The sequence below is a fragment of the Charadrius vociferus genome, unplaced genomic scaffold, assembly GCF_000708025.1.
Source record: "Charadrius vociferus isolate BGI_N301 unplaced genomic scaffold, ASM70802v2 scaffold235, whole genome shotgun sequence".
Classification (NCBI taxonomy): domain Eukaryota; kingdom Metazoa; phylum Chordata; class Aves; order Charadriiformes; family Charadriidae; genus Charadrius; species Charadrius vociferus.
In genome coordinates this window covers 1832066-1848651 of record NW_009648536.1, presented here as the reverse complement: position 1 = coordinate 1848651, position 16586 = coordinate 1832066, and the positions used below count along the sequence as shown (strand labels likewise).

The window sequence follows — 16586 nt, the reverse complement described above, 5'->3', positions numbered from 1 at the left end:
GGGTGTGTGCTGACACAGAAATTGGAGGGACAGGAACAAGCTACTTGAAAGACTGATTTCAGAACTCGTTGGCTGGTTCTGCATAAAAGTACAGCCCTGAAGGTTCCAAAGAACTTTTTCAGAAAGCAGTGATTACAGAGGAGAAGACGCATGTTAAATGGATAATGCAGGAGCCACCATATGAGAAATCTTCCATTACTCAGACCTACCAAATCATACTGTTGCCTTCCACTGGCAAACTAACAAAAGTAGCTTCAACATGCCACAAAATCATGGTTTATATCAAAGTTAGATCATAATTCAAGCACTGTGAAAGAACAAGGAAAAAGAAATACCAGAGACTTATAACTACTATGCTAAATAAAGCAAAATGAATGCCAGTACAGATGTATCTTTTTAAAGTTACAGATAGCATCAATTATGTTTCATCCTTAAAGCCTCCTGAAACAAGCAAACCCTCCTTGTAATGTTTAAATCACGCACTATTTCTTATGAAGCCAAACACAAGAAAACAAGAATGTACCAATTCACAACTAATTTTGTTCTTTCTGCCTTTGTTGCACATATCCTTCCTGCTTGAATTGACTTATCACTATTTAACAGTATATTCATTTTGTTTAAGAAAGTTAGAATTCTCATGCACTTTATTAGTGCAAAAAAATATGACTGCACTGTGAAAGGACAGTCACAAATTCATCTCCAACAAGTGTAATACACATATCATATCATTGACCTAACAAATCTGCAAGAATCACACATTGCAACTCTTTGCCAATATTTAAGTACTTTTATGTAGTTGTAATATGGAGAATTTAAGGATAACCAAAGAATCTCACATCCAACAACCAGATTAGAAATTAAAGCAAAAAAAAAAAAATTCTTTGGAGACACATTTTAGATTATTTATCATTCTAGGTAGAGCACTCTGCACATGTTCCCACTAGACAAATACCTCAGAGTTTCTGATCAACAAACAAATATTTAGTCTAATCCCATGCTTTTCAGGTATATTCAGGGAATAGAAAAGTGGGTTGCTTGATTTTGCTTTTTTTAGATCTGCATGGCTACCAACAACTGAAAAATTGCAACATATCTCTTTCTGATTTTTCATTCAGAAGTATTTTTAATCCAAAAGAGAAAGAAACCCCTTTCTTCACAGACATACATTATGTATTTATTCTTTCTCCGTATGCTGGAATAAAATATTACAAACATTAACAAAATGGCTGAGAGGACATGTAGCTTCTGTAATTTGGTCTATGACTCACTGGGAACAAAATTGTAAGGAATCCGTCAACAGCGTTACAGAAAATATCCTTCCACTTCTCACAGCCAAAGGACACTAAGTACCTCGTTTTTATTTTCCCTTGCTCAAAAACAAATGCTACATTCAGAAAGCTGTGTTAATTTAAGATACATGCTTCTGATTTTATATGCGAGAATAGTATTCCAAGTCACATCTTTGAATATAGCACAAGTGTTGACATTAAAGCTACATAATATATGAGACCAAATTACTGAAAAGAACTAAGGTGCTCTGTCATTGCTATTCTCCATGCTTATTTTTCTAGTTAAGCTAGAAACACGTTCACAAAACCTCTTGGGACAAATACTCTTCTAACAATAAACCAGTAAGCCATTGCTCACTGTCCATGCTCTTTGCATGAGACAAATAACCTAAATGAAGAAGCAAGCTAACTACCTCTGGACACAAATAGAAAGGACATGAGTTGTAACCATGGGCTCTTTTTAGGAAATTTGGCCCTCAAACTGGAAAGTTTCCTTATGCCTATGTTGTGCTTGCCCTGTTTTGTCTGAATAAAAAAAAAAAAAAAAGTCTTAAATAAATAAATAATAGCATCAGTCATGGCACACTGAAAATAGGCTGTACTGCAAGCAACCTTCTACCTGTAGTATCTGTTGACGGAGACCAACTATTGGGATAGTACTTTGCTGAGAACACTGTTCTGTGAAAGCTGCAGTACTGAAAGAAGTCATTTAGCAAATCTGAGAGGAGTTTTATTTCAGAAATATTTTCAAAAAGAACTAAGCAGTTCAGGAAACGCTGATTTCCTGAGAACATGGAGTGCACTCACCATGAATCACTCACTCTTACTTGAGATCATCGTTAGTTTCATAAAAGCAGAATTACAGAACAAAACATTTTAGGAACAACTTACCAGCCAAGCAACCGGGTACAATTTGCTAATAAAGCCATGTGCAATTTGGGAGAAAAACTGACCCTCAGCCAGATAAAAAAAAAAGGAGATGAGTGAACTGCTTTAAATGACATAGGTCTCTTATTAAAGAAGGTGCTCAGAACAAAATTTTCAACCATCTTCAATATTTAATGTTATGTTCTAAAAGGTTAACATTTCCAAACATAGGATTATTTTCAAATATATATAAGGGAATACAAAATCGCGGCATATCCTTAAGGCGATATTTTTCTACCCTTGGTAACCTGCAGTGCAAGATGTTAATTAAAGTCCGACACCTGGATAAAGATCTAATTTGTTGGCTTGATGAATAGATGACATTAAAAATCTAAACTTTCACTGTCAGTTTTTGAAGAAGTTCATTCAGGAGCTTCACAGTCCTTTGGTTTTCTTCTCCACTGTGGTTAATTCTGTATGCAGTACGGATAAGAAGGCTACAAACTTCTTTGCTTGTATCAGTTGCCTCAGTAATCTGAAGGGAAACAGAGAAGAAGGGAAATAATGCCATTATGTTGTTAAGTACTAAGCATCCTCCATTAATATTTGCAACAAAACCACTGATTTGTCCCTCACCACTGAACACAGAAGATGCTCTGAGTTCAAAAGCAACTTCTGCCCAAGGCGTCTCTTCTCATACTTCTTGGTGGAACTGAGCAACTTTGAGATTTCTACTGTTCTCTCAAATTTAAGAGAAACAAATCAAGATGTCAAAAAGTTTTAAAAGGAAACACAACTGGGTAGACAGTGTAACTATCTCCTTAGAAAACAACTAAAAGCACATGAAGGTTTTGGGTGGGTTTGGGAACATAATTCAACTCTGTAAAGCTTTCAAAAGTAAAAATAAATCCATCTCCCAAAAGATGACAAAGTACCAGGAAAGGACCTTAAGTCGCAATTTTTGCAGATCAGGAAGGACTTTACTCCATGTTATCTGCTATGTTAATCCCTAAGTTTACTATGCTAACCAAATCCACTGCCAGGCATCCCAGCTCGGTTTCACACCATTCTGCCTTTCATATATTGTCTTCAGGCCTTTTCAAATCACATGGAGAGCCTAGCTACACATTAATGATTACACGGATACAGGCAAAATTAATCATACTGATATACTCTGGCCTTCAACAACTCATGACCACCCTGCACTGGGAAATACTCAGAGTTCTGGAAGTTAGTTATGTTGCTTTCTATGAAGAAACAAGAAATTCCCTTTGGTCTTCCTGAAGAGGTTTAAAGCAGCAGACTATTATATTACAGCCTCACTGCTCAACAGCCACACTCCTCAAAAGAGAAATGCTGAAAACAGTAGACTGTAAAGATACACACAACCACCCTAATTTTATTGTACATTCTTATGCTAAGAAGAAATTGATCATTTGTGAACCAACACCTAAAATGCTAGAAATATCTTAGCCCTTCTTAAACAGAAAAATATTATGTCCGTTTAGTCATCCAGAAAGAATAACCACCAAAATAGGTTTTCAATTCCCTGTGTCATGAAATCAAACTCCGTATACCCTATGCACTGCTGCTGAAAGGAAAAAACTTTTGAAGTGCTAAAACCACACACTAGCCCTAGAACTGCTGGCACAGGAGACTTGTACTTCTTAAAGAGTACAGTTTTCTAGTCAGAGAGGAATAAATTCCTAATCTCATACTGTGATAGTACTATTTATCTTGAGACACACAAACACATTATACTGCTTGCACCAACACACCTGGAGGCTCTCATCAACAACAGAAAGATATTGTGCCACACTTCCAACATTTTACTCTTCTTCTCTTCATTTTTCACGTTAAGTGACACTCTCGGGTCTTTATTCTTTTTCCTCTCTGGCTTTGCTAAAGCACCAGACTTCTGCCTCGTCGATGCTAACACTTAGTAACCAGCTATTTTACACAGTGGCAAACAGAGAGAAGACAGTTCCATCATTTCTGCAGCAGCTGGATAATTAAGGGAGTGATTTGTAACTGGGAAAAGTGAAACATTTCCACATGCTATCTATGCTAGGTGCAAATGAACTGCAGGTATCCCTTAGCTGCAAGACGCTGCTCCAACTATTTCTGCAGCTATAGTCAGGACAGCAACCTTTTCAGTCAGATATTGTCAAGAAGCACCAACAAGGAAAATATTTGAATGTAGCTGAAATAGATATGTAGCAGGTTAGGTATAGTTGCCTTAGTCATGATCTTCTTCTATTCTCTGTTATGTATTTTCTTTATTAAGAGGTAGGAACTTAAATCCAAACCAGTGAAAATTATCTATTTTACTTAAAAACTGAAAAAAAGGAAGAAACACTTACATAGTAAATAAATTCCTGGCCAGTCATATGTGCACCAGAAGAAAAGAGCAAAAAGTTGGTAAGAAGATGTATTATGAGATGCTGGTTACAACATTTCTCTGTATCCATCATACTGTGTACAGCAGCCTCCAGATCTTTGACAGAAAGGATTGTACAGCTGAAGAGCATCATTAGACGATTATAGACTGCTTGAGCTTCTACCTGTAGAAAACAATTTAAAAGGCCGTAGGATCAGATAATAGTAAAGGTCATACATATGGTATTTTTCCTTTGGATTTATTCACTAACAGGAAACTGAATCCTTGGCAGAAACTACCCAAACATGAAAAGAGTTTGAATTTAAGCAGCAGGGAGAACAGGGAAGGAAGGGCTGTACACATTTCTTTGATACCGATTCACACACACAGAGGTGGACAGAATGGATTTTCAAACTTTCTTTGGTCTTGCAAACTAAGCAGGCAGGGCATCAAGCCAGGATTTGACCTTTTTTAATAATAAAAGGAAATGGAGAAAGTCCCTCAGCAGAACATGGTCAGATTTTTGCATTGTGGGAAAAAGAACAGAGGCTCCTCAAGGGCTCATTTCAGCATTGCTGCTACAAATCAATTAAATCCCCATGCAACCTGACCTCGGCTGATAAAATGTTCTGGTAAGAATGCAGTTTTTTCCTTCTTCCTGTGTTGTTTGCCACTTATGGTTTTACCTTTTGAGTTAGCCAATAAAAACTCATTTTTACTGGGAGTCGAAAACAGAAGATTTGGCACCTACACAATGGAAAAAGAACTATAAGCTACTATTGCAAAAAATCCTAACAATTACTCTGTTCACTATATTAAAAATAAACCAAACAAACTGGTAGAAAAAAATCCAAATGAGTAAGTGCAGGAACAATGGAAAAATATACCACTGCAGACCCAAAGGAAAGGACACCCATTTCTCAACTACGTTCACTAGGACAATTTGTTTCAGTCAATTAGCAGACCTTACTTTTCTCATCCCTGCCCTCTTAACGATTCCACATAAAATAGTTTGAAAAAGCTGGTATTCTTGAATTATGTCCACAATTACATGTCAGGCAACAAATGATACCAGAACCTAAAGGAAGGTAACTGGAACTCTTCAAGATTCTTTATCCATTTGTGCCTCCTATCCTTGGTGTGCCTCCATCCCATGTGCCACAGACTGGAGACTGATAGTAGCAGGCTCTGCTCCATGAGCTCATGTACCCTAGGAGACTCATTCTTAAGTTAAGTTAACATAGTATCTCAAAGTTACTATGACCAACCCCCAAGTTTTGTTCTTCCCATGTTTCAGAGTCTAAAGGTATGAAAGGACTCCAACAAATGAATAAATATTGAGGAGCAGAATATTCAGTCCTGCACCTATGAGTGAAGTCTAGTGAACAGCAAAAGTAGCCTTTTTCTTCTTTAAAGCATTTTAGCCCTATGTATCCCACTCTTGCTGATATATAAGCTGCTACCTACATTAAGTAGCAGAAAGACAAAATCTTAAGTCATGAGTGCACACCTTTCCACACAAAAATACCCTGAATGAAAAGTCCTCCAGGCTGATAACTGCCAGAAGTTTCCATCCCATCTTAATCCTCAACTGGTGAAAAGTGCAGGAGTTGAGGAGGAAACCATTCCATGTGAAGGAGCTGAGAGCTAACCTGCCAAAGGACAAATTAAAAGAAAAAGCAAATATCTAACTAAAGGCAGAAGCTTTGCATGAACTGCAGGAACGCTTCTGAAGTAGCCCGACCTGTGGAAAAAGTCTTACTTGAAGTAACTAAAGAAAAGAATCCTAATGAACTGAAATATTAGACCTCTGGGACAAGATGAGTAACTATGTAGGCTGTCAGTGAAAAAGCTTTTTTCCCACTGTAGTTTATCACACATTATGACAGAATAACAAATTGATAGAATAGGGGACACACAGGGAGATAATTTTATATATGGGACAATGTGGTTTCATTCTGTGGTGTTGGAGTTAGGACAATGTTCCATACATACATCTGCACCTATAGTCCTTCAGTTTCATTCACTCATGTTTATTGCTTAGGTATTGCCTTCTTGCCCAAAACTGCATTCTAAAAACAACCCTGGTTTCCTTACTTCACTGTAGCTCTAACCTAACTCTGCTCAGCCACCATCCCACCCCTGCTCCTAGACAAAAAGAAATTAAAGAGGAAAAAAAAATTAAAATTGATTGGGATGTAAGCTTGCATTTGTAGTGACATCGGGGTGGCAGGAGGAGAAGGGAAGGAAATAGAGTATTGCAGAACACACTGTTGTACATTGACCATTAGATGTAAAAAAGTATGACGTTTTACAAGCGCGGTGTACTGAGATGCATTTTTAAATCAAACAGAATTGGTTTTTGAATTAAGGAAAACTAGAGATGCTGCAGCCAGATTTTGAATCCGGGCTTTGTAGATCAGATTGCTTGGGCTAGTTCAAACTTGCATAACATCTCTAAATTAAAGGCTTTCACGTATTTGCATGCATACACAGACACACAGCACTCTTCGTGCAGTACAGTGCATGAGGTTAGAAGAGTGCTTCCTTCTGTTAGAAACCTAGCATGTAGGAACATAACACACTTGTTACAATCTCATACATGCCAAAAATCAGTAAAGATATGGAAAAGAAATCAGAATACATGGGCAAGGTTAGGCTTCAAGGCTGTATCTGGTAAATATCTATACTGCTTTGCCTGCTGTTGTGATTTCTCCTGTGTTTCCTTCTCAGAAGATGCCATAACACAGGGATGCTGAATTTTGTCACACAGTGATTCAAAAAATACCATTCCTAGAGTAGTTTTACTTGTGATTAAAAGCACACAAGATATGCAAAAGAAAGCCAAGAAGGTTCTAACCTACATAATATACTTTAAAAAGAGCAAAAATGTTTTCTAGATGTCACAAAGGAAATCCACAACAATTCTCTTTCAACTTCTCCACTGCAACACAATTTCCAGGAGACCTTGTAAAGCTAATACATTCTCCATTTGTTCTGGTGTGCACTATTTGTTTTATGGCAATATCATATAAGCAGTCTATTGACTGCTTATTGCTGCTTACTATCACTACTTTACCCACCATAGTTTGAGTCCTTTGTTGGTTTTCATTCTGAGGACAGTAGTAAAATGCCAGCAGCCACAGCAAAGCATCTGGTTCTACCGGAGCCTTCAGTAATTGTTCTGCTGCAATATCCATCCATTCTCCAAAACGAGCAACCAAAAACCAGATTTCAAAAAGGTCAGCAAGAGATCTGGAAAATTACAAAGATACAACTAAGTATTTCTTGTTACTTAACACTTTTAAATGTCTTAAGTTAACTTCAAAGGGTGCTGGCATGAAAATAAAAATAGTTAAACCACTCTTCAACAGATAATGCCTTACCTGATAAGCATACACACTCATGTAATACTCTATTATCTGCAGTCATGATCAAATGAGACAACCCTGTGCTACCAACAGATTCCCTTTGTCAGTAGAATAGACTATGCATATCACCAGTTTCTAATAAACTGAGACAAAATACTATGTAATTTTATGATGTATATTTTAATAAACCTTATCATTTATACCCTCCAGTGTAAGGATGTTCAAAACTTTAAATTGTATCTCAAGTGTTACATTCTAACATACTGTTGCCTTATATTGTCTTCCAGTTTCTCTCTGGTGCTTTCCAGGTTATGTTCTAGTTTTCGGTAATTCATGGGGCATATGTTTTTTGGTAATTCATGAGGAATTACATTTAGATGGACTAAATGTGAAGTTTTTAAGGATATTTATCTGCTGACTCTTTAAAATTAAGGTCCTCTCTAATGAAAATTTTGAAGGTATTTACAAGTGGGTTACTGCAGTAGGAAAAGAAAGGTGAGAATGGACCACAGCTCATCTCTTCACTTTCTCACATGTACTCTTCTAAATTTAAGATATGACTAAAGGAAAAAAAAATAATGGGGACATGCAAAGTAATGGTAGGGGTCTCCAAAGCAAAAAGTCAAACTGAGAGTGGAAGGAAGGACAGACAGAAGTACAGCTGGAAGGAGATTAAGAAACTGGAACAATTATTCCTATTAAGTTTGGCAAAAATTTGAAGAATTAGAGGTTTTTCTTATGTTTTATTCCTGGGGACTCCAAGAGCTACTGTGCCACACTTCCCAGTAAACTCCAAGAGATCTTAGAAATGTCATGAGTTGATGAAGTTGTCTGATACCATCACATCATCTGAAGAACATGACAAGGTCATAGTTGGAAAAACTGCTTTATCTTTAAAACTTTCTGAATAAGTGGAAGGCATAGTTTTATCGATGAAGGTGTGATGTGTGCAGATAGTATTCTATGTCTGAAGTCTGGTGACTGATATAGTCTACAGGTGTCCCAGAAATTATTGATCCTATAAATTATATTGTGTATATGCCACAGAACCTCGGGTCTCAAAATCCCATTCCTAGGACACAAATCCACCACATCAGTATTTTTGGATAAGCACGATCACTGACATCAGACATAAGAGGCTGACACAGAGTCACAGAGAGAAAATAAAGTACTGAGGAGACAGCTATAAAAGTCATCATTGTTGATATTCCAGAGCTTTTGGAGGGGTAGCAGGATAGCCCAGACTGCAGGGAACTAGAGGTGTGTGACAAAATCTGAGACCAAAATTCCTTAGATAAAGGAACAGGATCAGCACTGGTAAAGTCTTTGAAAATACTAGAATTTGGAAACGCAACATTAAAAACCTTTGAAAAAACAAATGTGATAGTGCCTAGAACAACAGCCCTCTCCTCAGCAAAATAATCTACTTATCTGACCATAATTCAATGCTGTGACAATGTAAGCGGCTAGGCTAGCTCTGAAACCCACTGATGTACAACCAAAGATGAAATTTAATTAGAAGTTAATTACTGAAAACAGATAACTATACTTAGGGTAATATTGACAGTATTTATGACTAGAAGTGTTTAGCTCAATGGGTATATAAAACGTGACATAATATCTCCTGTTCACTGAGATGACTACATATAATAATAAAAAATGGCACAGAAGCAATCTGTTGGTTAGAAGTACACAGAAAGCACAAGACTTAAATTTTCTGTAAAGGAAAACCATTGAAAAACAAGCTATATAAACAGAGCACTGACTATAAGAAGCAAGATGATACGCTGTATAGTAGTATTTTTGCTCCTCTGTTAATCTTATCAAGTAGAAAGGATGCAGAATCAGGAATAAAGCAACAAAAGAAAATTTAATACAGTTTCCTCATGGATATTAGTATTTAAAACCTTAAGCCAGATCCATTTTCTTTGTAACTGAGAGGGATTTGGTAGAAAACATAATTGTTGCATGAGTTCTAAAGGAAGTAAGAGGATATTCTGGCAAGTACAATACTATTCAAACTAGTGTACTATCAAAGGAAAGGGGGAAAAAGACAATATAAGTCAAGGAAGGGCTAGGCAACAAAAGGAGAACAGACATGTTTCTAATATTGTAACACAATATGATTGATGATATTTGTTTTATTTATTTGTTCTAAGTTTGAGTTATGTCTTTTTTTAAGAAGCCAGGGTCAGCTACTGGTCACACTCCAAGGGCGGAAAGGTTTGACAGACTTCAGAGATGAACAGGTGAAACATAGCACTGAACTGCAGCTCATACAAAAAGTGAGAAGCTGCCAGCAGACAGACCGTCCTCAGAGGGAACAGCGAAAAGCTTTTGTCTGCCACTCAACACAAACAAAAGCCTCCATGAGTTAACCAAAACCAAGACTGGATGCAAGTATCTGCCTTCCAGGACACAGGGGGACAGTTGGGTACCTTGCTTTGCAAGACTATCTGGCCTAGGCATTCCATTTTTCTATTGAAATATTTCCAGTTTTAAATCAAAATGAAATTGGTTTCTTTCCATTTAAAAGCTGTTCGATACTCTTTGGAAAGCTCACTCGCGGAGAAGATCTCAGCCGACTCATATTAAAGTTTGAGATGAATCAGGTCTCATCACACACCTGATAAGAAAGAATTACAGGGCAGCAACAGATAGAGATGTATCTTTTTTCATTCTTTTCATATAGTCCTACAGCAACTACTACCAAAGCAGAATGCATGTAGACAAGCACTATCATTCATTATAGCAACTATTTGGACAAAAAAAGGCTAAGGGTAACAAGTCAGAAACATGGGATGTCAGCTCGAAGATGAAGATAGAAGAAACAATACTACAGTCTAGCAGTCATATCTTTAAGAAAAGAAATCAAGAAGTTTGGATGTTTGCGTAAGCTTGCAGAAAGCCAATACAATCTCCTTCGTAAAACATAACTACTCACAAAATATTAGCTGCTTTTCTGGTTGGAAGAGTTCTTTTATTATTCAATCCAGAATCAGTATTTAAAGTTTTGGGGGAGAAATGGGAGAGTAGGGAAGTAAGCATTTCTGTTATACAGCTAGCTGTTTGCTGAAATTAAAAGAACGACAAGATTTTGTTTAGTCAGAGGCTTATTGGTCAAGTCTATAGACACTACAAAGTTAGTAATCTAAGTCCTATTCTTTAAAACAAATTCTATTCAGAGAGTAATAAGAAAATTATGAGATGTAGCCACTGAAGACTTCAAATTACATACTTTTCACAAAGTAACATATGCAAAGGACAAATGTTGGAAAATATAATACTGCTTACGTAATGGTTGTATCTTCTACTAATTCTTTGAGCATATTCGAAATGTGTTTCAAGTGTTGAGGCCAGTGTGTAGTTGGCAGTTCTGAGGAGGGAAGATGAAAATAAAACTCATAAAAGTCTAGTCTGTCCAACCAGAACAGAACAGTGAAATTATTAAGATAGCATTAAAGTTTGTGCAACTTGATTCAGTTATCACAAAGCATTTAAAATTTCCCAATTTTCAACAATACCTACTGCTGTGTTTCTTAGAACAATTCATTGACAAAGCCGTGTGAGGAAGTACAGCTAGGAATATCCAAATGAGGCTGATACAGCCTTGTGTAAATGCTACCTCATATTAATATATAATCAGTAGAGTAACATTCTTAGAGGCTCTTGTACTGAGCTGAAATTATTGCTCGTGAAAAACTGTACCATATTGAGCAGTTGCTTCTTGATCTATAAAAATGGGAAACCTGAAAAAAAAAGTATTAGGTTTGCAATCTAAAAGATCAGCAGAATTCAAGCTTCCGAGACAAACAGCAAGGCTATTTCTTGTAATATACATATGAAAATTTTCGTAATCAAAATTACTATTATTATAAAGATAAGAATATTTAGTATTTTTACAATATCAGTAACTTGTCTTCATTCCTACAAAATTATGCACTCTTTCATTGTTATTCACTTCTGGTTTAGTTTTCTCTAAAGTTACATCTGTGTTATTGTTACATAAGAATTAGATGTTCCTGTAAAAAAATACATTAAAAGAATATTATTAAAATTGCTAAGTCTACACACCCTACTTAGGAAATGGCAAAATTCTGTCTTCATCCTTTTTAAAGTTATTTTAAGACATATACAGATCATGCAGGCTGGCTAATGCTGCAAATATTTCATGAAGAAACTTACCAACAGGACGTCTGAGTAAAGCTGTTACAAGAGGCTGGTGATGGTAAGGGAAGTAGGACTTCAGTGGAAATTTATGCTAAGATACAAAATCATTATTTTAAGAGCTTACTGGTCAGTTTACAGAACAAACCCACAACAATCAATCTCATTTAAGGTAGTAATACAGACTAAAGCAAGAGAACACAAAAGTAACTCTACACTTAATTTTAGGATTTTGCATAAAGAAAGAAGCGGATATTTAGGAAAAGCTTGCTTACAAAAAAGTAATTATTTATGGATTTTTAAAATACTTGTATGAAAAGAGATTCAGAGTATTAAGAAAATTACATCTTAATATTCTTAGGCTTTTTCCCTGTAATCACAAAACTCTTCATTCTTAATATGCAAAGGTTAAAAGAGACACTAATTGGTTTAATTTCATTTTCCAGTGTAAACAAGTTCACAGATCATATTAAACTGGAAACCAATAACAGCTACAAAATCTGAGAGTGTGATGTAGATTATTGCCTTATGTTCAAAAACGGAAACCTAAAAGTCTTAGGATCCGATTCAGCACAAGGTAGGGTAATCATAGATAATGTATTTGTCCTCTATTTATCTGGGTACATGCAATTTGTATAATGAGAACATTGCTGCTTGTGTAATTGAGACTAGCAGCAGCATACCCTTAATCATTTTGTTCTGCAAACATCTACAACAGGCACGTCTAATGTGTACCATGCATGTGGAAGTACAATACGAATTCCCTTTGAGGTGGGTCACCAGAGGGTGGTGATCATTGACACAAAGTCTAGCTGGAGGCCAGTAACTAGCATACAACCCAGGGGTCAATACTGTGTCCACTCCTTTTTAACATCTTCATTAATGATCTGGATGATGAGGCAGTGTTCCCTCAGCAAGTCTGCTGATGACATAAAACTGAGAGAACTGGCTGATACGCCAGAGGGTCATGCTGCCATCCAGAAGGACCTTGACAGGCTGGAGAAATGGGCTGACAGGAGTCTCATGAAGTTCAACAAGGAGAAAGTATACAGTCCTGCACCTGGGAAGTAACAACCCCAGGCACCAGTACATGCTGGGAGCCAACCAGTTGGAAAGAAGTTTTGCAGAAATGGGCCTGGGGGTCCTGGTGGACTCCAAGTTGAACATAAGCCAGCAATGTGCTCTTTCCACAAAGGCAGCTAATGGTGTCTTGAGTTGCATTAGGCAAAGGTTTGCCAGCAGGTTGAGGGAGGTGATCCTTCTGCTCTCCTCACCACTGGTGAGCCGCCACTCCAGCAGCCAAACCTGGAGTACTATGTCCAGTTCTAGGCTCCTTAGTACAAGGAGCCAGAGGTTCTGTCTGAATATCAGAAAACATGGGGTTTGGGTGGGGTTTTTTGGTGTTTAACTGTGAGGGTGACCAAGCACTGGCACAGGTTGCCCAGAGGGGTTGTAGAGTCTCAGTCCTTGGAGATATTCAAAAGCTAACTGGACATGGTCCTGGGCAACTGATTCCAGGTGGCCCTGCTTGAGCTGGGGTGTTGGACAAGGTGACCTCCAGAGGTGCCTTCCAACCTCAACCACTCTATGATTCTGTTATTTCAGTCTTCAAGTCTCCATACCAATGACCTTAGAACTCTTCTATCTCCTTTCTTTAGGAACAAGAGACTATTTAGCAAATAGATCATCTCTTGAAACACAGACTGGGAATACAGACTCCATGAAATGTGATAAATTTCTAAATCCAATGGAGACTGTATTTAGTTACTCATTTCTTTTGGGATATACATGCACGCATTTTATAAACAAATGGAACAACACATTCTTTCTCTACTAATTTTTTTGTTCTGCAAACAACAGTTAACTGAAATTACAGCACACTAATATATACAGTATTCTCAGTCTATGTATCACTGGTATGGTAAGACTCTAAAAGTCTACTTGTCAAGTAGAATTACATTAATTAAAAATTATTAATCCCTATACTAAAGTATGCACATAGCCAATTAGCTTGAACAAAAAATCCCCATGAAAAAGCAGCCCTTGACACAGTTAGTAGTAGCCAAGACAACCCACAGCATGCGTTACATACGAAAAAAGTATTGTAAACTAAGTGAAAACCAGTTTTCAGCATACTGTTTAAGCAAAGCAAAACATGTCTGCTTCCTGACATACAAACGCAGTATTTTAGGCAGTTCTTTCCTTGCATAAACCATCACAAAGTGCAAAACAATGTACAAAGAGACAGAACGAGTTTGGATATGGCTGGTTATAATAATTGCCATGATGGAAATAAAAGTTGAACACCAGCTTAAAATGCTTCTCCAGCTATTTAAAACAAAATTCCCAGGTGAAAACCACTGATAATTCTGAAATGATCAAGGGAAAATAATCCCAGAAGAATTTATAATTTCCATCAAACAAAAACATGAACTTTAAGTTCATAAATTTACAAGTAACATGACCCAAATATCCTTAGGTCAGCTTTCACTACCATCACAAACTTGAAAGAAATCTGCTTGTACAAAACACGGAGAGTATTACTCCAACAGCAATCTCAGCACACCCATTCTTAAATTTCTTATTCAATGACTACACAAATGGTCTTTTTTCCTAAGTAGGTTTAAATGTCATATTCCAATTATACCTTTTTCAGTCTCCCAAAACATAGCTAAACCCTATAGCACTGTTTTCTCACACTCTTCATCTTTTTTCGCCAAGCCTTGTTCTCTCTAAATGGTCTACAAAGTTATTAGAAAAGACAGCTATTTCTGACAGCTGCCACATTGCAATAGAAAATTGTTCTCCTCCTACCTTGCAAACCTGTGCGGCTGCCAGACATGACCTGGTTCTTTTGAAAATTTTGTGGACACAACTGTTTGCCTAGCCTTTTTTCAATTAACTACTATAAATTCCTAAGGTCTCAGACGACCCAGCCAGAACCCTTTTTGTCCTCTGTCATTAATGGTTTTACGATTCCTCTGTGAAATGTTAATGGAGCACATTATGTCCTGTGAAGGGCGCTCAGATACTACAAAGATGGGTGCCTTATGAATATATATTATATTGGTACGGCAGAAAAATAAGATCTGACTGATTTAAACAAAGTGTAGGAAGCAGTCTGTGCCTCCATTTTTTCACTCCAACTGTCAGTTAACATTATGATTGATTCATAAACGGTGAAACAAGATATTTTAAATTCTAATATTGAAGATATACCTTAATTAGAGCCCATAAATTAAACTGTATACGAACTAAATAGAGGAAACTCAACATTTAAAATCATTTCAAAAAAGCAGGCAATAGTCCATGTCACAATGCCAGCAGTTGTAGGACTTTCACCCTACCATTGAGCAAATGCAGCACCTGCGCAACAGCATTAGCTCTTGAGTGTCTGATGGATGTGGAATCTTTACTTGTGTTCTCCACCCTGTTGCCCCAACCTGGGGCTACACAGTGTGCTGCTGCCAGGTAGTCAGGGTGGCATAAAATTAACAGGCACAGCACTTACATATTAAGCAAGACAGCTGCAGTTTCATCCTTAATTCATATTGCCTGAAACTAGAAGACAGATTCAATCACACTGCTAATTAAAGGCCAGTACGTCACAAGTTCCAAGAAGTCCCAACATTTTCTTAACTACCATCTCCCCCAAAAGATGCAAAAATCAAAGGAACTAGAGATTTTCTTAAGTCTAAAATGAAAGCTATTAAATTATAGGATACTTTCCAAACTTATATCATATGAACTGGAGTTAAATAACCAGTCAAAATGGTCAGGATGTGAAATGACAGTGATTTGGGAACCTGAAAAGAAGTTTGCAACCTATGAACAAGACAACCTTTTCATATCTCCATTTTGAAATTTAAAAATGAGAAAATGATCCTGCTTTTGTTTAAATTAGTACATACAAAAGTAATTCTACTTAATTCAGTTCAGTAAGATCTGTATAAAAATCTACACACAAGAAGAGACACTAAACTGGGAAATATGAAGCCTGAGACTGAGGAAAGATTTCTGAGAGGCCACTGGTAAAGACCAGAAACTGAAACCAGTGCGTGTTCTGTGTCTTTTACCTTTTGAACAAGCAAATCTGACTACTTGGTGTCCTGCTTACAATTATTTGGGGGAATGGGGATGGGGTTACTATCTCTGTTTCATTTATTATCAGAAACCCCGCTACGGCAAAAGAAAAATGCAGCTAAAGTTTTTCATCCTTTCTATCAAAGATGGATGATCATGATCATGTTCACTATACAGGCAGAAACTTCAGCACCAGGGGAACTGCCCCTGTGAAAATCACAGTTTAGGTCGCAGGATTACCTCAGGGTAGTCAGGTAAATTGCTCTTACATATTGGTTTCACACTATTAATTTTATTCACAGGTGAAAATGTTTGAACTGAACTTTGGCATGTATATACAGCTGTAGAGAGATGCTATTATTCAGCTCATTATATTCAATCACGATACTTAACAGTAGAACTGTTCTTTTCTTGTGAAATTTCATATCT

At 37.0% G+C, this 16586-nt stretch overlaps 1 protein-coding gene across 1 annotated transcript in view; it reads right to left on the bottom strand.

Annotated features, from left to right (window-relative positions):
• Positions 1-2547: 2547 nt before the first annotated feature.
• The window catches only part of FANCC (Fanconi anemia, complementation group C), a 67795-nt gene continuing 53756 nt past the window's right edge, over positions 2548-16586 (bottom strand). Inside the window, exons 10-14 of the mRNA XM_009885834.1 lie at positions 12093-12168; positions 11202-11283; positions 7620-7791; positions 4520-4720; positions 2548-2691 (exon numbers count right to left, since the gene is read on the bottom strand). Coding sequence (XP_009884136.1) covers positions 2548-2691; positions 4520-4720; positions 7620-7791; positions 11202-11283; positions 12093-12168 — 675 coding nt within the window. The remainder of the gene's footprint in view (positions 2692-4519; positions 4721-7619; positions 7792-11201; positions 11284-12092; positions 12169-16586) is intronic.